Source organism: Schistocerca gregaria, chromosome 1 (assembly GCF_023897955.1).
Source record: "Schistocerca gregaria isolate iqSchGreg1 chromosome 1, iqSchGreg1.2, whole genome shotgun sequence".
Classification (NCBI taxonomy): domain Eukaryota; kingdom Metazoa; phylum Arthropoda; class Insecta; order Orthoptera; family Acrididae; genus Schistocerca; species Schistocerca gregaria.
Genome location: NC_064920.1, coordinates 67,315,517 through 67,343,327, shown reverse-complemented (window position 1 = coordinate 67,343,327; position 27,811 = coordinate 67,315,517). Strand labels below are relative to the sequence as shown.

The following is a 27,811-nucleotide window of genomic DNA, read 5'->3' as shown; positions in this document are numbered from 1 at the left end:
TCGGTACCATTTTCCTGATAGCGTCTTCTGTCTTTCCATTTTGAGGTTTAAGCAGATACAACATTCGCCTCCGGACAAGTATTTTTCTTTGTCCTCGTATGTTTGTGATGAATAAAGGCGTTATTATAAATGTGAATTCTGAATTTTGAAAAGCAGTGGTCGCACGGGGACTAACAGTCCGCAGGAATGTACTTTTTTTTGTCCTTTTCATTTCCTCAAATCTAGAAATCACATGACACTAGTACTCCGTTACTCCTGTTTCATTTTGACTAGAGCAGCGGTGGTAATAGTCGAGAACTGCGAAGTGACGATCCCGCGTGAGCACCGGCGTTCGATATAATTTGAATCTTGGCGTTTAGGAGAAACAGAAAAAGGGAAGCCATTACAGCCATGTTATACTGTATTCTCAAGGGATTTCTTATTATTGCGGTGTTACTTTCTGTTAGTTAGATTGTTTTGTTAGGTACGAGTCGTTTAATTGTTGTATTTATACTCGCGTATTTTTGTCGCCTGAAATTGCCCCTTGAGTTCACGAAGAGGGTTCAAATTTTCCTTCAGAAATTATTGCACTCATGTACCGTTTATTCTTAAGAAAGGAAAAATGTTGTATCCAATACCGACCATGATGACGGCGCTGATGGGCAAAGCAGTAATGACACGTGTGTACAATAAGACGAAACGAGGTGTAGATATATGTGCCAAGTTGTGTGCTGTCTACAAGACAGACTCGCTGATTGCATCTGGTCATATTTTATTCCTTACTGAACGTTTGAGGTACCGGTCCTTTTGTAATTCTTGCCGCTAGCCCAGACATCTGCACTGGACAAAGACATTTTCTGCACCTGTGTCTTATCAGTCTGTTTCCGAACTGCCATTAAACTTTAAACATAGTGAATTATATATCCACAATTGTTTTGTTGATTTTTACTTGTAAATTTACGTTTATATCCATGCAGACTGAAAATCTGCAGCGACTACTAATGATACGAAACATGGCACTATTACTGCCGGGCAATAACATCGGTAACAATTCATGCCAGTATAAAGGGGCAGGTGTAGTCTCTCGATTTCTCTTCCCCTTTTCTGTAAACTATTACAGGTAAAAATTAACAAAGGCAGGAGGCTGGGTATCACGTACAAAACACGCAGGCGAGTAGATAGACTGCGGTTTAGATTTGTGGCGTCGTGGTAAGCGTTGTGAGCGCAGTCGCTCGAGGCATGTTGCTGTGTACGGCCTTTAGCTCCGGCGCACGCACATCCCTTGTATCGACCCTTCGCAAACTTGAATGGGTACGCCATCTTTAATCTACTCGCCGTTCCCCCTCGCATACAGCAGCGAACAAAAACACAAGCCCACTCGCAGAGCCGTAAAAAAATGCTTTGCAGATAAGTATGATACCCGCTGAACTGAACGTGACGTAATTTTTTAAACAGCTATGGCATAGAGGCAATTATTTTATTTAAAACTATTGCTTCACTTACTGTATGTAGGAGGATAGGCTGTAATAGATGCACAACTGGACGTTATTGATCTGCTACTGGTAGAAAGAAGTGAGACAGCTTTTACATTGTCAGCGTTTATCTTGGCAGTAGGTTTCTGTTAATCTGTTACCGCGCCCCCCTTCTCTTAAACACACATAACTTGAAATTATGTTAGTTTATGTTCCGTTCCTAATTGCTTCCTCATAGGAAGGATATTAAATGTCATGCAGAAAAGAGGAATGCATTTACTGCACTGCTTATCATCCAGTCTCCCCCCCCCCCCCCATTTTTTACCCTGTCATATAATAGCAAAAACACTTACAGAAAGTATTTTGCAGAGTCTCATATAAAATGCATTTTGAGATATGTGGTACAACAGCATTTTTGCCCGTTAGAGCAAGACAAAAATAATTACTGAGTGGAAATAGGGCTTTATGAAGCTTCAAAAAAAAAAAAAAAAAAAAAAAAAAAGTGATGATAAGGGGTACCTTTAACGTTGCACCGATTTCAGCTGTACTGCATATGCATGTGTGGACTTGTAGTGTGTATGCCTATTGCCTAGATGTGTTTCTTTTTTTCATTTAAATGTCACCACATACAATGTGGATAACATTGTCCAGAGAATCCCACCTTGACTTTGCCTGATACTGTACATTACCTTGAGAATGTAGTAGTGTTATGGTAATAAATTCTGACAGAACAAAATCAGAAACAGAAAACCAGTATTCTGACAAATTCTACATGATGAATAACATAGATATGTTGAGAGACAGAAAATATTGGCAGGTGACTCAATTGGGAATCAGACACTCCATCACTGTTTGAAAGATTACATGTAAGACAACTGAGAAATTTTGATTCATAATCAAATAAAACTCCTAGCTTTCCATCAGATTCTGTTTAATTTTTTTACTTGCCATCATGACTGCTTACAAGAAAATGTGTATATTACTGGACACAAAGCCATGGGAAAAATACCTGTGAAGCTTCTGTAGCGTTAGTATAATATGCCTACATAACAACCAGTTTATCAAGACGTGTAATAATCTCTTAAAAATTAAAATAAGTAGTGTCCTGCAATGGAGTCGTCTGATACCACCTGTTGGCTTTGACCCGTGACATAAGGGTGTTGTGTTGTATAACATCATGACTGCATGGAGTTTAGTTTATGATTGTATTGTGTTTAATAAAGAATCTAGTGAAAATTGTAGAAAGAGTGGTTACTTGAACAATTTTCAAAATTATCCACAAAAATGTCTGGCTTTCACAAATCATACAACATGACCCGAGCTCACGACTGTTAGAGTGCAGGCTTATCATCCTAGACAGACAATGAGTAGTTGTAAGGCTAGTTACAAGAAAATTGTGATATGGTCAGTACTGCTTATCAGTCATACTTTGGACATAACACAATTCCTCTTGTAAAATAATGTTTTTCATAGATGATGCTTTTTTGATGTTGTACTAATTGTTCTGAGGACAAAATTACACTTGCATTTAGTCACGTATGGATAACATTGTGCTAGGATTCATGTGACCGCTCCCAAACACTCTGCTAAAAAAAAAGGGGGGGGGGGGGTTATAATTTTTGGCGGACATACAGTATTGATTAATAGCTTTAGAGGGACATAAAAATTGAAAGCTTGAGTTGCAGCCATTTCTGTTTGTATCAGTGTAGCTACTGGCATAAACTATGTTATTAAGTAGATTGTGTATGGTTACTTTTTGGTTGAGATTATTTACTGATGTTCTTTGTAATTTCATGATGAATCTGTAAAATATATTTTTTCTTGCTACACATTCTTTCATAAATTATTCTTCAGTATTTCTGCAAAACATTGCATATGACTTCAATTTTTCTTAATTCTGTCTGCGATAGCCAGCATAATCTACTAACATGTGCCTAAAGCACAGTTCTTCAGTCTAATTTCCCTTGCTTTTGTAATTAAAATTAGGTGTTGTTTTTGCAGCATCTCCAAAGATGGCATCAAATATACCACCAGCTCCAGTGGTTATGAAACAAGGCCATGCAGCAGAGAAGATAAGTTTCATTCCGCCAAATATGCCAAGTCGTTGTACCTGGCATCTCGGTGCTGATGGGAAAACAACACCACACTCTTTGGAGAAACTGTAAGTCATGACTTGATAAATTAAGACTATCATCTTTTGTATTGCTTATGTGTGACAGTTTTAGACAGTATACTCGAATGGGTTTTAAACTGGGTACCAGCCGTTCACTGGTAGTGTGTATCCAAACATGCTGCATGACTGACTAAAAGCTTTAGCTTCTTGTGGGGGTTATGCTCCATGGTAATTAATAACATAGCTCACGGTCAAAAGGTTGCTGGCACGGTAGCTCAGCGTGTTTGGTCAGAGAGTTAACCACCCTCTGTAATAAAAAAAACTGAGTTAAAAAAAAGGTGGCTAGCATTGCTGCCTCTGGATCACAGGGACGTGGGTTCGATTCCCAGCTGGGTTGGATATTTTCTTCACTCAGAGACTGGCGTTTATGTTTACTGAATTCTTTCATCTCATCTTCATTAATATTCAAGTCACCAAAGTGGCACCAAATAGAGTCTTGCACCAGCCAGCCAAACAACCTAATATGGAGTCTTCTGGCCAATAATCCCATACAATAATTTCTTTTTGAAAGCTCCATACATCAGAGTTACGAAATGGAGAGCACCTCAGGGAACTCGACAATTTATGGTCATGTGCAAGTTTGGTGAACCTGGAGTTCCTTAACTGGGGTCTTGTCATCTATAAGTTCTGTACATACTTCACTAGTGTGCAATATGATAGTGGAACACACCATGTCACCTGAAACAAGTCTTGACCTACAAATACCTATATATAAAATCTTACTCTCCAATCTTGGTTTAACTGTCAAAATTACAAGAATTGTACAAACATCTACAGAAAAAAAAAAAAATTAGGACCCCAGTGTGTGCTATGTATTGATGGGGCGGGTGACTGTTGACGTGAAACAATCATTAGTAAGCAACCTGTAGGGCATCAGCTGCACTTGTGTCATATTGAGCTTGTTTAGACGTGTGAGATTCTGCTTAAGGTGACCGAGCACCAGGCAAAGTGGTGTAGTTGTGAAAAAGAGACTCATCTTGCATCCAGCGAGATTGAGTTTCAAACCCCCATCTGGCCACCATATTTATGCTCTTCAATGTTTCTCTAACTTGATTAAGTCAAATGTGAGAATGATTTCTTTAAAGAGACCATGAATGATTTCCTTTTCCTTCATTGCCGTATCATGTTGTTGTTGTTCTGGTCTTCAGTCCCGAGACTGGTTTGATGCAGCTCTCCATGCTACTCTATCCTGTGCAAGCTTCTTCATCTGCAACCTACATCCTTCTGAATCTGCTTAGTGTATTCATCTCTTGGTCTCCCTCTACGATTTTTACCCTCCACGCTGCCCTCCAATGCTAAATTTATGATCCCTTGATGCCTCAGAACATGTCCTACCAACCGGTCCCTTCTTCTTGTCAAGATGTGCCACAAACTCTTCTTCTCCCCAATTCTATTCAATACCTCCTCATTAATGATGTGATCTACCCATCTAATCCTCAGCATTCTTCTGTAGCACCACTTTTCAAAAGCTTCTTTTCTCTTCTTGTCCAAACTATTTATCGTCCATGTTTCACTTCCATAAATGGCTACACTCCATACAAATACTTTCAGAAACGACTTCCTGACACTTAAATCTATACTCAATGTTAACAAATTCCTCTTCTTCAGAAATGCTTTCGTTGCCATTGCCAGTCTACGTTTTATATCCTCTCTACTTCGACCATCATCAGTTATTGTGCTCCGCAAATACAAAAACTCCTTTATCATAACAAATTTTATTTCTAGTGACCTCGTTATTCACAAAATCATAAATCCTCATCTTCTTTCAGTTTTTAAAAATATTTATAGCATGAGGGAACAAAATTGACCTAGTAATTTACACAAAATCAGCAATATGGATTGGTAATTGTGGCAGCACTAACATCCAACCTAAGAAATGGGTTCTGGTAAGTGATCTGATTAAAGATAAATCATCTGTGGAAGCAGTAGTGTAATCTATGTACTTTCCTAGGGTATGATTTTAATCATCCAGTGAGAACAAGAAGATATGTTGAAACAATATCACCTTTCTGTGCACTCACATAAAATTATGACAAAGGCAGAATGTTCTTGAGACAAATGTGCTAAAACAAGAAGCGGGTAATGACGTTTATTTTTTATTTTTGACACAGTTCTTTCTTATGATACAGTCATGACTGAGTTTAGCCTAGAATGGTAATCTTCAGATACTATGGATGGCATTTGATGTGTTGTCATGTTTGAGTTGACACTGCATGAACACTTCTTCACCAAATTCTGCTCATAGTGTCTGAAGAAGGCCATTCCAGGCTGAAACTTGTTATGATTATAGTATAAAAGAAGTGGCCGTGTCAAATAATTCCTTACAATAAGTCATCCATCATCTCTCAAATGGAATGTTGTTTTTAAAGAAATGGAAGTTGGCAGGTGTCATTGATGTGAGCTTCAGAAGGTAGTAGGATTTGTATTAAAGTTGACGACACTAGCCTGAGAATTTACTACAGCAGCCTTCATCTTCCCTACACTTCCTTTTAAAATGTTTTAAAAGTCACTATTTCAGTCACAATCGTATGTAATGTTAAAACCAAGTGTGTTTTAAGTGAAAACAGACCACAAAGGAGAAACATTGTGTTGATCTTCAATATACTGTATTAACTGGACTGTTGACCACATAGTTCAGCATGTAGCACTGTATATACTTTAGGGGGAAAAAGTCTTCCAAACATATCACTTGTTCTGAAGCATACAAAGGTCGGTTCACAATGGATGTCAAAGTAATGGACCGGTCTACCATCAAATGAAGATGTCTTCACACTTGACAGAAAACTGACATATCACCTTGCCACTTAGGACAATCCAGAATAGTGAAAGTGATGCTACGAGACACAACCTGTGTTACAATATGCCAGAGCATCAACATTAAGGAACTAGGAATAGTGAGAGAGTTCATTAATGGGCAAGCAAAAATTCATAACGAATTTTATTGACAGCAGTCAGTAAGTTTCCCACATGAAAGAATATGAGAAGTGTCATCCAAACACATCAACACAACATTTGATTGACAAAATACGCGCATACACAAAAAATTCTTAAAAGGCAATACATAGCACCTTTGTACTTTCTCCTTCATGTCTTGTTTTCTTTTTGAGTGACATATAGTGTCAAAAAACTGTATCTTTCCCTTCAATAGAGCTGTTTTCTTTACTGTTACTAAGAAGTGTTTTTGATGCAAAGTACTATCTGTTACATCCTTACCAATGCACAACATAGATTTTATCTTCCCAGGTGTCAGAAAACCTAAATTATTATTTACTTTCATATATTCAGTGTATTTCGTGGACAAATACTCATAGTAAAAATATCCAAGTCTTCATGAAGACTTTTCAATGTGCCATAAAGACAAAAGAAGCAATAAAATAAATATTAGGAAGTCACACAATCTACTACCACAACACGAGTGAGCAGTATGAGAATTTAACTACTGATATTAGAAGGTGACACATTGTCCATATGTGAAAGTCAAAATTTTCTTCCTAAGATGCCGTGAGAGTGACAGTTAAGCCCACAGATGATTTGTGAGAGTTCCAACATTTGAAATACATTGTGGACTGTCTGACAGCATATTATATACAGTTCATTTTACAAAAATGGCATTTCAGAAATCAGCCATATTACACACGGATGTGTGTGACTTAAAGGCTTTTTTAACCCATGTTATTACAAAAGTTTTTATTTTTAAAAATTAGTTAATGGTGAGAGGTATTTTAAAAAAAATTAGATTATTAAAAAATTGATTATACTGTTTTCAACGTTATGCAAAAAAAAAAGAGAGTTATACTCCTATATCATTGTTTCGAAGATGCGAAATTACCTTTCAGAATTAGGTTTATTCCTTAAAATGAAATTAGTCACAAAAAAGGTTTTGCATTTTTTGCCCCCTCTAGCCACCTGCCAATTTTAATCAAGATCTTTTATTTACACTTGGGAATGTTTCTTTGTCAGTGTTGCAGCCAAGATTTCAGGCAAAGAAAACTTAAACAGCAATGCTCAAGAGAACCAAGAAGCCTCTAAAGTGCCTTCCCCCCCCTTCCCTCATTACAAGCTACCCACTAGGCAGAATGACAGGGAGAAAGGACAAGACGGCTACAGTTCAGAAACAGTGGGAGGAACTTTGACTGTGAGCACAAGTGAGATCTCTGTGCATGTGTCTTCATAAGACCCAATGTAAAGAGTTAGGCAGTTCTGTGTTAAAGTATACAGAGAAGGGATTACTTCATAGGGAATAGGGATCAAGTTGTGCCCATCTTAAAAAATGCATATGAAGACTTGCCTAGCCCCCTCGACAACACCTTACAAATACTTTTTGCTGATGTGTATGTGTCAATTCTCTCAACTTGACTCAAGGTGATGCCCCAGACAATAAGGCTCTACCTGCCCATTCCTCCTGAGTGGGAAGTTTAATTTGTCGCATTTGCAGCTATGCTCTTTGGGCAGCTAGCATTCGTATTTTGCTTATATCCACCCCCATCTTTCATATGGTATTCTGCTCTGGGGAAATTCTCCCAATTCAGTATCAATTTTTAGATGGCAAAAAAAGCTCTTCGATGTATAGTGGGTTTATCTCCTAGGGATACATGCAGGGAACAACTTGACATCATGGCAGTTCCTTGTTCGTACATCTATTATTGCTTATTACACGTAAAAGAAAACATAGCTCAATATTCCCTTAGGTCATCTGTCCATACCTATAATACAAGACGAAACCACACAATTGATATGCCGTACTCTAGATTGTCCAAGATTCATAATAGTTATAAATATGTAGGCCTCAAACTTTTTAATATGCTCCGTAAAATTGTACAGACAGTATCTAAAAATAAATGTAAGACAGCATTGGGTCAATGGCTCAAAGGTAAAGCATTTTACTCACTTGATGAATATAAAGATTGTAATATGGCATATTTCCTGTTTTAACATAGAGAAAGGTACCTCTGCCTGTAGTAGGACCTAAATTTGGAAAAACAATATCTAACATATAGGCATAGACCTATTTTGAGTGCTCTATATTTGTATCAATATCTTAGGATAATGACACAGTGTTATCAACATGTATATGATAATGACATAGTGTCATCAACATGAATACTCTCCGCTTAATATAAATTTGTATAATGTTTTCTTTTTTATTGTGAAATTAACACTATATAAAATTCCAAATGTTTGATATTGTACTACACTAACATTCATATGATTTATATATACATTGTTACGAGAATATAACCATCTTTATACTGCAACTGAACTTATTGGCGAAGCCCATTGTATAAGAAAATACTGAACAGCTAATAAGATTCTTATTCTTAAAAATGTTCTATTCTCTTCTTGTCTGAAGCACTTATTGTCCAAGTTTCAGTTCCGTAAAAAGTTACACTGCAGACAAATTTTTTCACAACAGACTTCTTAACACTTTAATTTATATTAAATGTTAACAAATTCCTCTTCTTAATAAATGATTTTCTTTCTATAGTCAGTGTGCATTTTATATCATTTCTGCTCTGGCCATCACCTGTTAATTTAATGCCCCAATAGCAAACTCGTCTGTTACTTTTAATGTCTCATTTCTCAGTCTACTTTCTTCAGCTTTGCTTAATCTAATTTGACTACATTCCTTCACAATTGTTTGTTTTTTGTTGATGTTCATCAGATACCTTCCTTTCAAGACACCACCCATTATGTTCAACTGCTCTTCCAACTCCTTTCCAAGCGTCTACATTAGCAGAATAGAAATTCGGAAAACACATTTCTGGAAACAGTTTATTAGACTCACCAAAACGAAACAATAATACGATCTCCAAAATAACAACAGATACGATCCCAGCTGTGGATTGTCACAAATATAAAACAACAAATAATAATAGAAATGACCCGACTCTTCACGGAGAGAGATCACTATAAAACAATTCTACAATGTCAAGATGTTTGTCGACTATACCATGTCCATCCACAAGAGGTTGGCCAGCTAGAAGAGGTGTTTGGCCGTGGCTGCCGGGGTGGCAGCTCTGTATACTTCCAAGCGGTGTGTCGAACTGCCCTTTGATGGCAGTGTGCCACCCTATGAAGCCTATTTGGCGGGTGTATCTGCCAGAACTATTTGTGATCACATACCTGGTATATCAAAGTAGTTCCTGGGCTAGCTGCAAGCTCTGGTGAAGCTGCTATGCAGGCTCTGTGAACTGGTAGCGATTTCTGGCGGCCATTGGTGAAGACCTGGTGTTGTGTTGTGTTATGGCTGCCCGTAAATAATTGTGTTTACAACTGAAACAACATAGGTTTTCCTGGTGAATATAAGCCCTGTGGTGCAGGCATCCCGTCTTGGTCGGACGTGAAGTGGGACATGCCGATGCAGTAGGCACTACAATGTATGAAGTGGGCAGCCACAGCACCTTTGCTTTCTCTGATAGAACTGTAATCTCATCAGTAAACCACAAAGTTTTCATTTCCTCTTCCTGAAGTTTAATTCCTTCTCCAAATTTTTCTTTAATTTCCTTTACTGCTTGCTCATTGTACATACTGAGTAATATCAGGATATGCTACAACTCTGTCTCACTTTCTCCTTGACTACTGCTTCTCTTTCATTTCCTTTGTCTCTTATAACTGCAGTCTGTTTTCTGTACAAGTTATTTATAACTTTTCACTCCTTGTATTTTGTCCTTGCTACCACCAGAATTTCAAAGAATGTATTCCACTCGACGCTTTTAAAAGTTTCCTCTAAACCTAGAAATGTGATAAATGTAGACTTACTTTCTTTAACTTCTCTTGTAAGATAAGTCATAGGGACAGTATTGCCTAGCATTTACCTACATTCCTGCAAAATCCAAACTGATCTTCCTTAAGGTCAGCTTCTACTAGTTTTTTGTAAACTGTTCTGTAAATAATTTGTCAGTATCTTACAACCAAAAGTTATTTAATGGATAGTTCCATAATATTTGAACCTCTCAGCTACTGATGTTTTTGGAATTGGAGTTATTACAGTTTTCTTGAAGCCTGATGGGTATTGCACCTGTTTCTACATCTTGCACATCAGTTGGAATAGTTTTGTCAGGGCTGCCTCTCCCAAAGATATCAGTAAATCTTAAGGAATGTCATCTACTCTAGGGTCCTTATCAGCATACAAAATTCCATACAAAACAATCCATACCCCATGTGGTTACATAATATACTATTGCTTGCCCACCCAAGGAGCAAGCAGTGTGGTTCCATAGGAGTCAGGTAAAGAATTGTCATTGAGAAGCTGATGTTGTGAACATTATTGTTTTGTGCCAATGTTGGTGTAAGTCACCACCTTGGCTTCTTAAAACACCTAGAATTATTATAAAGTTTAGAAAATAATGCATTCATTTTTAAATATTACAAACAAGCATCATAAATTTAACATCTAGTGTATAAATAGGATGAAATGAGGAGACTTCCAGTTCTGCTCATTGGCTTTACCTTGTTCTAGCTTCACCATGCTTTTAAAAGTACTTTGGCAGTATATAACACTGAATAGTATGTGATCCTGAAGTATCTGGAATAGGTGAGGCATCACCAATATGCTAAGTTTCATATCTTATCTGATTCCTTTAGTGCTCTTTTAGCTATACACCAAGAGATGTAACCAGCATAGAAAATTGTCCAGATCAAATAGAACTCCCTTCTCCTACTACAACAACACAGGAAGGAAGTGTAAATTTTGCCACTCAGCAAAACAGAATACATGTAAATGAAGGAAAATAAGGAAGCTGATACTGAAGTCAAGGAGGCCTTAGGTTTGAAGAATGTGCCACTCATGAGCTGCTATCTCACTGTTTAACTAGACCATGCACCAAAGGAAGAAAGTGTCCCTGGCATTGAGGGACAAGAAGCTGTGGTCCATGAAGCTAATAGTGCAGTAATGTAAATTGTCTCACTTACAGGGGCACCATTGTAGCTCCTTCGACTGTACTACTGTGAGAAGACTCATTTAACCATGGTGAAGTGCAATTTCTGCAGCATGATGGCCCAGCATCCAGAGAAGAAGGAAGAAGCAAAGGAAGATGATGAGCTCATTAGAGATGGGCTAAAGAACAGCCAGAAAAGCTTTGATTCTGCCTGCGAGGCATGCCCTGATGTGTCATTGTCCTGCATACATTTTAAATTGTTACAGTTGGTGAAGAACAGAGCACATACCGAATTACTCAAACAGGAGTATTTCCTCCCCAAGATGTAATAATGTTCAAGCTGCTAAATTTATTCCCCCTGGATGGCTTTCATTTCCCCCCACCCACTGTGCGAAGTAATTTATATTCCTACACAGGATATGCATAACTGACTCATTTATTAAGTAGTTTTCTGTGTCATATGACAACACTTCCTTGTAGATGATAAACTGGAATTTCTAAACTACAAATATATGTTTTGTACATTTTGTGGCATGTGCTTACATCAATAATAGCTTACTATGTTTCGAGATATTACTTTTAGTTAAAACCTACATTTTAATTTTAGGACTACATGATCATATCTACTGTATTTATTTATCTTCTTTGTGCCTATAAAACTGGTGTTTTTATTTGTTTATCTAGAACACCTCCAAAGAAGATTATGCCAAATGTTCTCCATGTAATTGGAAACACACCAATGATCCGTCTGAATAACATTCCAAAGTCTCGTGGCATCAAATGTGAAATGTGTAAGTCTGACTTGAAGAGAAGTAGAGATTAAGTTTTCTTTTATAAGTAAAATTTTGACAGAATCATGAAATTTTAGACTAATAATCATTCCAGATTGAATTTACTGTTAAAAAAAAGGGGGGGGGGGGGGGGGAACTAAGACAATGAAGTGAATGAGTAAAAGGAAAACAGGGAACAAAAAGTGTATGTTGTTGTTATCAGTCCAGAGACTGATTTGATGCAGCTCTCCATGCTATCCTATCATGTGCAAGGTTCTTCATCTCTGAGTAACCACTGCAACCTAAATCCTTCTAAATCTGCTTAGCATATTCATCCTTTGGTCTCCCTCTGTGATTTTTGCCCTCCATGCTTCCCTCCAATGATTCTTGATTCCTCAGAATGTGTCCTATCAACTGATTCTTTCTTTTAGTCAAGTTATGCCCCAAATTCCTCTTCTCCCCAGTTCTATTCTGTACCTCCTCATTAGTTACATGATCGACCCATCTAATCTTCAGCTTTCTTCTGTAGCATCACATTTCGAAACCTTCTATTGTTTTCTTGTCTAAATTATTTATTGTCCATGTTTCACTTCCATACATGGCTACACTCCATACAAATACTTTCAGAAATGACTTCCTGACACTTAAATCTGTACTCGATGTTAGCAAATTTCTCTTCTTCAGAAAAGCTTTCTTTGCCACTGCGAGTCTACATTTTATATCCCCTAATATTTTGACTATCATCAGTTATTTTGCTCCCCAAATAGCAAAACTCATCTACTACTTTAAGAGTCTCATTTCCTAATGTAATTCCCTCAGCATCACCCGATTTAATGCAACTACATTCTATTATCCTCTCCTTTTCTTGTTCACCTCATATCCTCCTTTCAAGAAACTGTCCATTCTGTTTCCTTCAATGCTTGCTCAATATAAAGGTTGAATAACATCCTGGAAAGGCTACAACACTGTCTCACTCCCTTCCCAACCACTGCTTCCCTTTCATGTCCCTCAACTCTTATAACTGCCATATGGCTTCTGTACAAATTGTAAATAGCTTTTTGGTCCCTGTATCTTACCCCTGCCACCTCCAGAATTTGAAAGCGGCTACTCCAGTCAAGATTGCTTTCTGTATGTCTACAAATGCTACAAATGTAGGTTTGCCTTTCGTTATTCTGTCTTGTAAGATAAGTTGTAGGGTCAGTATTGCCTTGCGTGTTCCAACATTTTGATGAAATCCAAACTAATCTTCCCCGAGATTGGCTTTTATCAGTTTTTCCATTTGTCTGCACAGAATTTGTGTCAGTATTTTGCAGCTGTGACTTATTAATCTGATAGTTTTGTAATTTTCAGTCCTGTCAACACGTACTTTCTTTGGGATTGGAATTATTATATTCTTCTTGAAGTCTGAGGGTACTTCACCTGTCTCATACATCTTGCTCACCAGATGATAGAGTTTTGTCATGGTTGGCTTTCCCAAGGCTATCAGTAGTTCTAATGGAATATTGTCTAGTCCCAGGGCCTTGTTTCGACTTAGATCTTTCTGTGCTCTGTCAAATTCTTCACGCAGTATTATATCTCCCATTTCATCTTCATCTATGTCCTCTTCCATTTCCATAATATTACCCTCAAGTACATCGCCCTTGTATTGATCCTCTGTATACTCCTTCCACCTTTCTGCTTTCCCTTCTTTGCTTAGAACTGTTTTCCAAATGAGCTCTTGATATTCATACAGGTTGTATCTACTTACCCTAGTGATATGACTCTACATCCTTACATTTGTCCTCTAGCACTCTCTGTTTAGCCATTTTGCACTTCCTGTCAATCTCATTTTTGAGACGTTTGTATTCCTGTGCATATGCTTCATTTACTGAATTTTTATATTTTCTCCTTTCATCAATTAAATTCAATATTTCTTCTGTTACCCAAGGATTTCTACTAGCCCTAGTCTTTTTACCTACTTGATCCTCTGCTGCCTTCACTATATTATATAACTGTGAGCAATTATTTGATAATGAAGGCAGGATGGGTTGCTTCTGCAACCCCTTTCATTACCATTGTAAAGAGCCCATATTTTCTTCAATCCATGTTTTGTTCTGTTTGTAGCGATTGTCATGCATCAGAGGCATTTATTGCATTTGATCGCTTTGTCCAACAGAGAACTTTATAATTATTTAAAACATCTGCTGTCAGTTCCCTGTTCCATCTTCATTTCATCTCTTGATTCTGCACAAGCAACACTTTTTTCTTCCTTCTCTCCCATTATTTCAAAACCTGTAAAGCTAGTGCATGTCTGTTTGTACTAATTTTGCAACACTTTTATTAGTTGTCCAGTCTTTCATCAGGCAAAGAAGAAAAGTGTTACGGAGATGCTCAGAAGTAGCTTGTACAAGGGTTACAGAAACGTGAACAGAGATTTTGACTTGCAGACAACCGTTTTCTATACTCAGTTCAAGAATGAAATAGAAATGTGAGTGGGAAATACTGGTATAATGCACTTTCTCCAGTGCAGAGTCTGGATAATAGTCAAGGTTCTTTGTTTACCACCGATCACGAACATTATTTGTCATAGGCAAAGAGTACAGCTTGTTTTAAACATTCAGTTCAGTTAAATTGAAAAATTAATTGGCTGCAACCAATTATATAATTTTATTTTAGAAGTTTTCAATGGCCTTGACTGAGTGGGGAGAAGAGAGGTGGTGCAGTAACTATTCTGAGAGCATTCACTTTGACCGAATTTCTAGTTTGAGAACAGAATTAAATATACAGGTTGAAAACTGTCTATTTGTCTTCTGTTATTCAAATTGGGAGGAATTGTGGGCAGTATGACTCATAAATCTCTAGGTTTGTCTGTAAGGTGTCAAAGAGGAAAAGTTCCTTACATCCAATGAAAAACATTAATTTGTTAGGGCTGACTGTTCAGGCTCAAAGTGAGACTCTGAGAAAACAGCCGCAAGACACCAGAGAAATAAAATATAGCCTTTGAAGATTGGGGGTTAAGAGAAATCATAAGTGTTTTAACGAAGTTTAAAAATGAGGTGAACAAGAGATCTCTACAACATGAGGTATGGAAACTTTAAGCACTGTTAGGTGAAATAAGATGTCAAAACCAGTGTTATTTGTCATTGTGTTAACATTCGGGATTGTAGTTTATAACACTGAAAAAATAACTGTTAAGAACTCAGTAATGCTTTAGTGTAGGTAAGAGTACTTAAGAAAGCAAATTATGACATATGATAATAGATAACTTGATGCTTTAGAGGAAACTACAGGAATATTGATTAACCTTCTCTTACTGAAGGAAGTCATATACAACTGTTTTTACTATACGTGTCTCAGTTCGTAAAAATTGCCTCTAAATTTGTGTGTTTTTGATAGCTATATTACGTACCTTAGATTGAAAAAAAAATTTAAAGTTTTTTGTGTGAGCCTTTCAATATATATTCTTCTTTCACAGTGGCTAAATGTGAATTTTTTAACCCTGGAGGAAGTGTAAAGGACAGAATAGCTTACAGAATGATAGAAGATGCTGAGAAAAAGGGAATTCTCAAGCCAGGAGATGTTCTTATTGAACCAACATCAGGAAACACTGGTAATTTTTATTATTATGCTTGTGTCTGTGTATGTGCGGATGGATATGTGTGTGTGTGCGAGTGTACACCTGTCCTTTTTTCTCCCTAAGGTAAGTCTTTCCGCTCCCGGGATTTGAATGACTCCTTACCCTCTACCTTAAAACCCACATCCTTTCGTCTTTCCCTATCCTTCCCTCTTTCCTGAAGAAGCAACCATCGGTTGCGAAAGCTAGAAATTTTGTGTGTGTGTTTTATTTATTGTGCCTGTCTACCGGTGCTTTCCCGCTTGGTAAGTCTTGGGAATCTTTGTTGTTAAATAATTATGATCTTTGTTATTTTAAATGAGGGAAGTGAAACAGTAGTAAACATTCGTGGAACAAGATTCAAGACCCCATCCAGCTATCCAGATTTAAACTTCCCATGGTTTCCGTGATTCAATTTAAGTGAGTAACTGGAAATTTTCTTTCTAAAGCCCATGGCCAATTTCTTGTCTACTCATAGTCCACTGTGAACTTGAGTTCTGTCATAAATGACATTGTTATTTGTGCAACATTAACCCTTAGTCTTCTTTTCTTAATTGACAGCTTCATACTTTGAATGTCATTTGTAGGAACCTGAAAATGCGTCATCTGTTTGTAGCAAAATTAGCATCTATGTTTGGTGAAAATAGTGTATGTTTTGACAAAATAAGCATCTATTTCTGTAAATAATTTGACATAAAAATTTAAAACTTTCGCTCACTATATTCATAAAGTCAAAAGTGATTACAAAGAAAAGAAAATGATGAAAAACTAAAAATTAAAAAAGCAGTAATCATAGATAAAATACTAATAAAAGGGTATAGTATATATTCTATATACACTCCTGGAAATTGAAATAAGAACACCATGAATTCATTGTCCCAGGAAGGGGAAACTTTATTGACACATTCCTGGAGTCAGATACATCACATGATCACACTGACAGAACCACAGGCACATAGACACAGGCAACAGAGCATGCACAATGTTGGCACTAGTACAGTGTATATCCACCTTTCGCAGCAATGCAGGCTGCTATTCTCCCATGGAGACGATTGTAGAGATGCTGGATGTAGTCCTGTGGAACGGCTTGCCATGCCATTTCCACCTGGCGCCTCAGTTGGACCAGCGTTGGTGCTGGACGTGCAGACCGCGTGAGACGATGCTTCATCCAGTCCCAAACATGCTCAATGGGGGACAGATCCGGAGATCTTGCTGGCCAGGGTAGTTGACTTACACCTTGTAGAGCACATTTGGTGGCACGGGATACATGCGGGGGATACATGCGGACGTGCATTGTCCTGTGGGAACAGCAAGTTCCCTTGCTGGTCTAGGAATGGTAGAACGATGGGTTCGATGATGGTTTGGATGTACCGTGCACTATTCAGTGTCCCCTCGACGATCACCAGAGGTGTACGGCCAGTTTGGAGATCACTCCCCACACCATGATGCCGGGTGTTGGCCCTGTGTGCCTCGGTCGTATGCAGTCCTGATTGTGGCGCTCACCTGCACGGCGCCAAACATGCATACGACCATCATTGGCACCAAGGCAGAAGCAACTCTCATCGCTGAAGACGACACATCTCCATTTGTCCCTCCATTCACACCTGTCGCGACACCACTGGAGGCGGGCTGCACGATGTTGGGGCGTGAGCGGAAGACGGCCTAACGGTGTGCGGGACCGTAGCCCAGCTTCACGGGGACGGTTGCGAATGGTCCTCGCTGATACCCCAGGAGCAACAGTGTCCCTAATTTCCTGGGAAGTGGCGGTGCGGTCCCCTACGGCACTGCGTAGGATCCTACGGTCTTGGCGTGCATCTGTGCGTCGCTGCGGTCCGGTCCCAGGTCAACGGGCACGTGCACCTTCCGCCGACCACTGGCGACAACATCGATGTACTGTGGAGACCTCACGCCCCACGTGTTGGGCAATTCGGTGGTACGTCCACCCGGCCTCCCGCGTGCCCACTATACGCCCTCGCTCAAAGTCCGTCAACTGCACATACAGTCCACGTCCACGCTGTCGCGGCATGCTACCAGTGTTAAAGACTGCGATGGAGCTCCGTATGCCACGGCAAACTGGCTGACACTGACGGCGGCGGTGCACAAATGCTGCGCAGCTAGCGCCATTCGACGGCCAACACCGCGTTTCCTGGTATGTCCGCTGTGCCGTGCGTGTGATCATTGCTTGTACAGCCCTCTTGCAGTGTCCGGAGCAAGTATGGTGGGTCTGACACACCGATGTCAATGTGTTCTTTTTTCCATTTCCAGGAGTGTAACTAGAGCATTTGAGCAGAATATTTACTTCTGCAAGAACTTTAAAGTTTTTTTCTGCTATTGTGTTTCAGTAAATGTTTCTTTTGAGAAGTAACATTATTTTAGCACTGCTGAGCAGAATGCCTCTGATTTAAGGCGTTTCTTGACATTATCTTTCTTTTGCTACAAAATCTACAGAACACTGATTTCAAATCTGTAACATATAAGCCCTGATAAGTATATTGCAGAACTCTCTCATATATATATATATATATATATATATATATATATATATATATATATATATATATATATAAAACAGAAACAAACTTCCACATGGGAAAAATATATTAAAAACAAAGATTCCAAGACTTACCAAGCGGGAAAGCGCCGGCAGACAGGCACATGAACAAAACACACAAACACACACACAGAATTACGAGCTTTCGCAACTGGCAGTTGCTTCGTCAGGAAAGAGGGAAGGAGAGGGAAAAATGAAAGGATGTGGGTTTTAAGGGAGAGGGTAAGGAGTCATTCCAATCCCAGGAGCGGAAAGACTTCCCTTAGGGGAAAAAAAGGACAGGTGTACACTCGCACACACACACACACACACACACACACATATCCATCCGCGTGTGTGTGTGTGCGAGTGTACACCTGTCCTTTTTTTCCCCTAAGGGAAGTCTTTCCGCTCCCGGGATTGGAATGACTCCTTACCCTCTCCCTTAAAACCCACATCCTTTCATTTTTCCCTCTCCTTCCCTCTTTCCTGACGAAGCAACTGCCAGTTGCGAAAGCTCGTAATTCTGTGTGTGTGTTTGTGTGTTTTGTTCATGTGCCTGTCTGCCGGCGCTTTCCCGCTTGGTAAGTCTTGGAATCTTTGTTTTTAATATATATATATATATATATATATATATATATATATATATATATATATATATATATATAGTGTGTGTGTGTAACACATAAGTAATAATGCTACAGATAGAACCGAGAACCGACAAGGTACTCTAGAGGAGAAGTAGAATATAAAAATAATTGAAATTTGCAGGCAGGCTCTCAACATGGTCATTGTAGTGTGGACACTCTAACGTCACTAGTGACCGTGAGCATAAATAAACAAGAACTTTGGTTGCCTGAGGATTTAGTCAGCTGGGCAGGGGAATTAGTGCTGCCTCCATCTTGTAGGGCAGTCAGATTACACTGTGTTCTGTGTTTTAGCGAAAGCAGAACTGACTCATGGTCACATGGATTATTGTCATTTCTGGTGTCAAATGACATACTCAAACACCATGGTGGACTAGTTGTAGTCTCTTCACTCATTTCAAAATAAGAAAATAAAACAATGAGCTGCACACAACACAAAGGGAAGCGGAGTTTATTAAGCATTTAGAAATGGCTACTGCAAAATTGGTTTCTGAGGTTGGTAGCATAATTAATGAGATAGTTCAGACTGGAACTATATGAATTACATGATCACAGATTAAAAAACACTGTACCTAAAACTGCAATTTCCCATAATACCAACTTATTCCTGCAAACATATGGGTTTCTTTGTTCATGACTGCCTCCTACATTGCCATCCATGTGACTGTATCTTAGAGATCATTCAACCACCCACTGTTTCACATGGCACAGAATGTGCATCTATATTCATGTTTACCACAAATGTGGATTTTTTAGGTCCACAGTCAGTTGCAACACCTGAGGCTGCAACAGATAATCTCACATAAGAGACTCTTAACTTAACATTAGTGGCAGTATATCATTGTACATGTATGTGAGAAGGAGTTGAACTGAAACAGCAAGTGTGAGAATTGGTGTAGGAGGAAGAGAGCGGCAGAAGTGTAACATGGGCAACATATGTGTAGAAAATGGTGAGATAGATCACAGTTCCACCCTTCTCCTGAATGAAACTCATGTTTTTAACTCAGTCATTATTGTCAACTCAGCACCTAATTCCTACCTTTGAGTGGTGGACCAGCAAGCCCATTCCACTTTGCCCTTATCCACCATTGCCACCATGTCTTCATAGCTTAAATGCAGTCACAGTTTAGTTCATGTACAATTTTTATTATGTACTCAGTATACTTATCACTGGAATGATGGAAAAAATATCATGTGAAACTATATATGGAAATGAACTACATTCATTTTCACATCTACATCTATATCTATGATCTGCAAACCATTGTAGTTGTGTGTCAGAGGGTATGTCCCATTGTACCAGTTATTAGGGTTTCATCCTGTTCCATTCACATGTAAAGCATGGAAAGAATGATTTTCTGAATGCCTCTTTATATATATATATATATATATATATATATATATATATATATATATATATATATAGAAAGAAACTTCCACATGGGAAAAATATATTAAAAACAAAGATTCCAAGACTTACCAAGCGGGAAAGCGCCGGCAGACAGGCACATGAACAAAACACACAAACACACACACAGAATTACGAGCTTTCGCAACTGGCAGTTGCTTCGTCAGGAAAGAGGGAAGGAGAGGGAAAAATGAAAGGATGTGGGTTTTAAGGGAGAGGGTAAGGAGTCATTCCAATCCCGGGAGCGGAAAGACTTCCCTTAGGAGAAAAATAGGACAGGTGTACACTCGCACACACACACACACACACACACACACACACACACACACACACACACACACACACATATCCATCCGCACATACACAGACACAAGCAGACATATTTAAAGGCAAAGAGTAAGGGCAGAGATGTCAGTCGAGGCGGAAGTACAGAGGCAAAGAAGTTGTTGAAAGACAGGTGAGGTATGAGCGGCGGCAACTTGAAATTAGCGGAGGTAGAGGCCTGGCGGATATCGAGAAGAGAGGATATACTGAAGGGCGAGTTCCCATCTCCGGAGTTCGGATAGGTTGGTGTTGGTGGGAAGTATGCAGATAACTCGGACGGTGTAACACTGTGCCAAGATGTGCTGGCCGTGCATCAAGGCATGTTTAGCCACAGGGTGATCCTCATTACCAACAAACACTGTCTGCCTGTGTCCATTCATGCGAATGGACAGTTTGTTGCTGGTCATTCCCACATAGAAAGCGTCACAGTGCAGGCAGGTCAGTTGGTAAATCACGTGCGTGCTTTCACATGTGGCTCTCCCTTTGATCGTGTACACCTTCCGGGTTACAGGACTGGAGTAGGTGGTGGTGGGAGGGTGCATAGGACAGGTTTTACACCGGGGGCAGTTGCAAGGGTAGGAGCCAGAGGGTAGGGAAGGTGGTTTGGGGATTTCATAGGGATGAACCGAGAGGTTACGAAGGTTAGGTGGACAGCGGAAAGACACTCTTGGTGGAGTGGGGAGGATTTCATGAAGGATGGATCTCATTTCGGGGCAGGATTTTAGGAAGTCGTATCCCTGCTGGAGAGCCACATTCAAGGTCTGATCCAGTCCCGGGAAGTATTCTGTCACAAGTGGGGCACTTTTGGGGTTCTTCTGTGAGAGGTTCTGGGTTTGAGGGGATGAGGAAGTGGCTCTGGTTATCTGCTTCTGTACCAGGTTGGGAGGGTAGTTGCGGGATGCGAAAGCTGTTTTCAGGTTGTTGGTGTAATGGTCGAGGGATTCAGGACTGGAGCAGATTCGTTTGCCACGAAGGCCTAGGCTGTAGGGAAGGGACCGTTTGATATGGAATGGGTGGCAGCTGTCGTAATGGAGGTACTGTTGCTTGTTGGTGGGTTTGATGTGGACGGATGTGTGCAGCTGGCTATTGGACAGATGGAGGTCAACGTCTAGGAAAGTGGCATGGGATTTGGAGTAGGACCAGGTGAATCTGATGGAACCAAAGGAGTTGAGGTTGGAGAGGAAATTCTGGAGTTGTTCTTCACTGTGAGTCCAGATCATAAAGATGTCATCAATAAATCTGTACCAAACTTTGGGTTGGCAGGCTTGGGTAACCAAGAAGGCTTCCTCTAAGCGACCCATAAATAGGTTGGCATACGAGGGGGCCATCCTGGTACCCATGGCTGTTCCGTTTAATTGTTGGTATGTCTGGCCTTCAAAAGTGAAGAAGTTGTGGGTCAGGATGAAGCTGGCTAAGGTGACGAGGAAAGAGGTTTTAGGTAGGGTGGCAGGTGATCGGCATGAAAGGAAGTGCTCCATTGCAGCGAGGCCCTGGACGTGCGGGATATTCGTGTATAGGGAAGTGGCATCAATGGTTACAAGGATGGTTTCCGGGGGTAACAGACTGGGTACGGATTCCAGGCGTTCGAGAAAGTGGTTGGTGTCTTTGATGAAGGATGGGAGACTGCATGTAATGGGTTGAAGGTGTTGATCTACGTAGGCAGAGATACGTTCTGTGGGGGCTTGGTAACCAGCTACAATGGGGCGGCCAGGATGTTTGGGTTTGTGAATTTTAGGAAGTAGGTAGAAGGTAGGAGTGCGAGGTGTCGGTGGGGTGAGGAGTTTGATGGAGTCAGGTGAAAGGTTTTGTAGGGGGCCTAAGGTTCTGAGGATTCCTTGAAGATCCTGATCCCACTCCTAATGATCCAACTCCCCAAGACACTATCCAAATTGAACCCTGCCTGCAACAGTTCCGTCCTCCATCACAGCGGGACCCACCTCCTCTTCCTCAAAATCACCCTCTCCAAACCTTCCAGGAATTTCTCACTTCCAGCCTTGCCTCTCAATCTTTCTTGAAAAACCTTAATCCTACTCCCAACATCACCACAGCCGAATCCCAGGCTATCCGTGATCTGAAAGCTGACCGATCCATCATCATTCTTCCGGCTGACAAGAGTTCCACGACCGTGGTACTTGATCGTCGGGAGTATGTGGCTGAGGGACTGCGTCAGCTTTCAGACAACTCTACATACAAAGTTTGCCGAGGTAATCCCATTCCTGATGTCCAGGCGGAGCTTCAAGGAATCCTCAGAACCTTAGGCCCCCTACAAAACCTTTCACCTGACTCCATCAAACTCCTCACCCCACCGACACCTCGCACTCCTACCTTCTACCTACTTCCTAAAATTCACAAATCCAAACATCCTGGCCGCCCCATTGTAGCTGGTTACCAAGCCCCAACAGAACGTATCTCTGCCTACGTAGATCAACACCTTCAACCCATTACATGCAGTCTCCCATCCTTCATCAAAGACACCAACCACTTTCTCGAACGCCTGGAATACGTACCCAGTCTGTTACCCCCGGAAACCATCCTTGTAACCATTGATGCCACTTCCCTATACACGAATATCCCGCACGTCCAGGGCCTCGCTGCAATGGAGCACTTCCTTTCACGCCGATCACCTGCCACCCTACCTAAAACCTCTTTCCTCGTCACCTTAGCCAGCTTCATCCTGACCCACAACTTCTTCACTTTTGAAGGCCAGACATACCAACAATTAAAGAGAACAGCCATGGGTACCAGGATGGCCCCCTCGTATGCCAACCTATTTATGGGTCGCTTAGAGGAAGCCTTCTTGGTTACCCAAGCCTGCCAACCCAAAGTTTGGTACAGATTTATTGATGACATCTTCATGATCTGGACTCACAGTGAAGAACAACTCCAGAATTTCCTCTCCAACCTCAACTCCTTTGGTTCCATCAGATTCACCTGGTCCTACTCCAAATCCCATGCCACTTTCCTAGACATTGACCTCCATCTGTCCAATGGCCAGCTGCACACATCCGTCCACATCAAACCCACCAACAAGCAACAGTACCTCCATTATGACAGCTGCCACCCATTCCATATCAAACGGTCCCTTCCCTACAGCCTAGGCCTTCGTGGCAAACGAATCTGCTCCAGTCCTGAATCCCTCGACCATTACACCAACAACCTGAAAACAGCTTTCGCATCCCGCAACTACCCTCCCAACCTGGTACAGAAGCAGATAACCAGAGCCACTTCCTCATCCCCTCAAACCCAGAACCTCTCACAGAAGAACCCCAAAAGTGCCCCACTTGTGACAGAATACTTCCCGGGACTGGATCAGACCTTGAATGTGGCTCTCCAGCAGGGACACGACTTCCTAAAATCCTGCCCCGAAATGAGATCCATCCTTCATGAAATCCTCCCCACTCCACCAAGAGTGTCTTTCCACCGTCCACCTAACCTTCGTAACCTCTTGGTTCATCCCTATGAAATCCCCAAACCACCTTCCCTACCCTCTGGCTCCTACCCTTGCAACCGCCCCCGGTGTAAAACCTGTCCTATGCACCCTCCCACCACCACATACTCCAGTCCTGTAACCCGGAAGGTGTACACGATCAAAGGGAGAGCCACATGTGAAAGCACGCACGTGATTTACCAACTGACCTGCCTGCACTGTGACGCTTTCTATGTGGGAATGACCAGCAACAAACTGTCCATTCGCATGAATGGACACAGGCAGACAGTGTTTGTTGGTAATGAGGATCACCCTGTGGCTAAACATGCCTTGATGCACGGCCAGCACATCTTGGCACAGTGTTACACCGTCCGAGTTATCTGCATACTTCCCACCAACACCAACCTATCCGAACTCCGGAGATGGGAACTCGCCCTTCAGTATATCCTCTCTTCTCGATATCCGCCAGGCCTCAACCTCCGCTAATTTCAAGTTGCCGCCGCTCATACCTCAGCTGTCTTTCAACAACTTCTTTGCCTCTGTACTTCCGCCTCGACTGACATCTCTGCCCTTACTCTTTGCCCTTAAATATGTCTGCTTGTGTCTGTGTATGTGCGGATGGATGTGTGTGTGTGTGTGTGTGTGTGTGTGTGTGTGTGTGTGTGTGTGTGTGTGTGTGTGTGCGAGTGTACACCTGTCCTTTTTTTCCCCTAAGGGAAGTCTTTCCGCTCCCGGGATTGGAATGACTCCTTACCCTCTCCCTTAAAACCCACATCCTTTCATTTTTCCCTCTCCTTCCCTCTTTCCTGACGAAGCAACTGCCAGTTGCGAAAGCTCGTAATTCTGTGTGTGTGTTTGTGTGTTTTATTCATTGTGCCTATCTACCGGCGCTTTCCTGCTTGGTAAGTCTTGGAATCTTTGTTTTTAATATATAGTACGGCTATCTGTATCGCTGAGGCACGCAAGCCTCCCCACCAACGGCAAGGTCCATGGCTCATGGGGGGAGGTTAATAGTGATATGCCTTTATAATTTTCTGGTTTTGATCTGTCTCCCTTTTTAAATATAATAATAGTAATAATAATAATAAAAATGTTTGTCCCAATAATCATAAGAGTCTATGCCATTAATAACTGATGAGCTGATGGCAACTTTGACACCGCTCTCAGAGTTTTATGTTCTATACTTCCTTTTTTTGCATTTGTAAGGAGGTGCGCACCACACTGAATGCCCTCTCTGCTAAGTAGGTGAATGAAAAAGCTAAAATGAGCAGCTTAACTTCTGACACAGAAGAGAAATCCTTTACTTTAATAAGAAATGCTCATAACCATGTTGATGGAAGAGTGCTTGGGCTTCATGATAATGTTTCAAATCAATCAACTTCTCTTGCAATCTCTAATGAAATTCTTCTTCATGTTTTTCAAAACAGATTTAGTACCCACAATGGTGTTTGAGGAATAAATAGGTCATGAGATCAATTTTTCATATCTTCTTCGGCTTGTTTTAGATGTCCATGAAAAGCAACTGAGTCAGTATCTGCAACTTTGCGTTCATGTGAGTACACATCAACTCAAGTTATTGGCATAAACGACCAGTTTGAAAAAAATGTAGGTAACATGTCACTAGCTTTGATAACGTTAATGTTGTGTATCTTGTTGAATTTGTCAAATACACACTGTTGGGCCAAAATATTATGACCACTTGCTTAAAAAGAAGTTGCATCACATTTGGAATCCAATGCAGCAGCGATTCAACTTGGAATAGATTTGACAAGTCGTAGGTAGGTTTGTGGAGGTATGTGGCACTGGATGTCTGTGCACAGGTCACCCAATTCCCATAAATGAAAGGCTGATGGTTTATGGGTGAGGAAATGGTGCCTGATTGTGTACCATATGTGTTCCATCAGGTTCAGGTGAGACAAATTTGGTGGCCAAGACATCAGTGTAAGTTCACTATTAAGCTCCCCAAACCACTGTAGCACTATTCTGACCCTGTGACACAGACAGTTATTCTGCTGGAAGATACCATAGCAATCAGGGAAGACATCAAGCATGAAGGAATACAGGTGGTCCATACTAATAGTCACGTAGTCCGCAGCTGTCAAGCTACTTTTTATTAATAGCACAGGTCCCATGGAAGAACAGATGAATGACATTCATAGCACAATACTGCCCCCCATCAGCCTGTGTTCCTGGCATGGTGCCTATTTCAAGCAGCTATTCACTGGATGACTGCGTATACAGGTAGCAAGGGACAGGATTCTTCTGACCAGGAAATGAGTTTCCATTGATCGATGACCCTATGTGTCAGGTCGTAACAATCTTAACAATCTACCCATTGTCATAATCAAACAATGGGAAATCCAGGATGGAATGTAACAACTTATGAAGAGGATAGTTGCTACTGACCGTATAGTGAAGATGCCGAGTCGCAGATAGACACAACAAAAAGACTGTCACAAAATAAGCTTTTGGCCAACAAGGCCTTTGTCGAAAATAGATGACACATGCCTACACTCATGCAAATGGAACTCATACACACGTGACAATAGTCTGTGGTAGATGAAGGTTGTGTGTGTGTGTGTGTGTGTGTGTGTGTGTGTGTGTGTGTGTGTGTCGTCTATTTTGGACAAAGGCCTTGTTCGCCGAAAGCTTATTTTGTGACAGTCTTCTTGCTGTGCCTATCTGTCAGTGCTATATGGTGAGTAACAACTATCTTTTTATGATGTTGTTATAATTTCAAGTATAGTGGATTTTAAACAGACTAAAAATCCACTTTATCAACCCATCATAGATGCAGCTTCTAACAACCCTACCACAATAAAGGTCAGCATTAAATAACAATTGTGGAGTTGCTCACGCTGCTAAATACTGCATTTTCAGGCAACAACAGTCATATTATGTTTTCGGGCAACAACAGTCATATTATGTGGCAGGTGTCATTAGAGCACAGTTAATAAAGTCATTTCATGTAATAATCAAAAAACTAGGCACTCATCTTTTTGTGTTTCCCACGCTGGTCTCGTTGTAAAATCATGGCTCAATCGTTGAAAATCTAGGAGCTTATGATTCCAAGCTCGGATGCAAAAAGGCTTAGGTTTTATTCTGCTATATTCAAAAGTTTTGTTGATGCGCTTCTCAAACCATTCTGGAAGATTACATTTTTACTGGACAATGGTGATGTAAAAAAATAATCAGCACTCCGAATTTAAGTTACACTTCCTTTTAATTGCAATATCACGTGACACACAAACATCACTTCACGGTACAAAACATACTTGAAAACATCTTCCTCACAGTCACTGTTAAATTTCACATTTTATAAGCGGACTACAATAAGTGTCTTTCCAACATGACGTCCAACACATGACTTTTTTAAGGTCCGACTCCCTAACAAGTTAACAACTAACTAAAAATTGCTTATGCACCCAAAAATCAGAGTTGCAAGTACGTCAAAGATCATAGTGACAAAAGAAAGAATACACATTAGAATAATATCATTGCAATATAAACATATCGATGTATCACAAAGGAAATCAAATCTGAATGTTGTCTCATAAATATGTTAACTACTTCTACAGAAACACAGTAGAATATATCACTGGTATCGAGAGG

The 27,811-nt window shown here is 40.4% G+C and overlaps 1 protein-coding gene across 2 annotated transcripts in view; it reads left to right on the top strand.

The window, feature by feature from the left end:
* Positions 1-27,811, top strand: part of LOC126330208 (cystathionine beta-synthase-like) — a 132,940-nt gene that overhangs the window by 42,219 nt on the left and 62,910 nt on the right. For both annotated transcript variants that reach the window (XM_049996343.1, XM_049996351.1), the window contains exons 2-4: positions 3,453-3,612; positions 12,186-12,292; positions 15,726-15,860. In XM_049996343.1, coding sequence (XP_049852300.1) covers positions 3,453-3,612; positions 12,186-12,292; positions 15,726-15,860 — 402 coding nt within the window. The remainder of the gene's footprint in view (positions 1-3,452; positions 3,613-12,185; positions 12,293-15,725; positions 15,861-27,811) is intronic.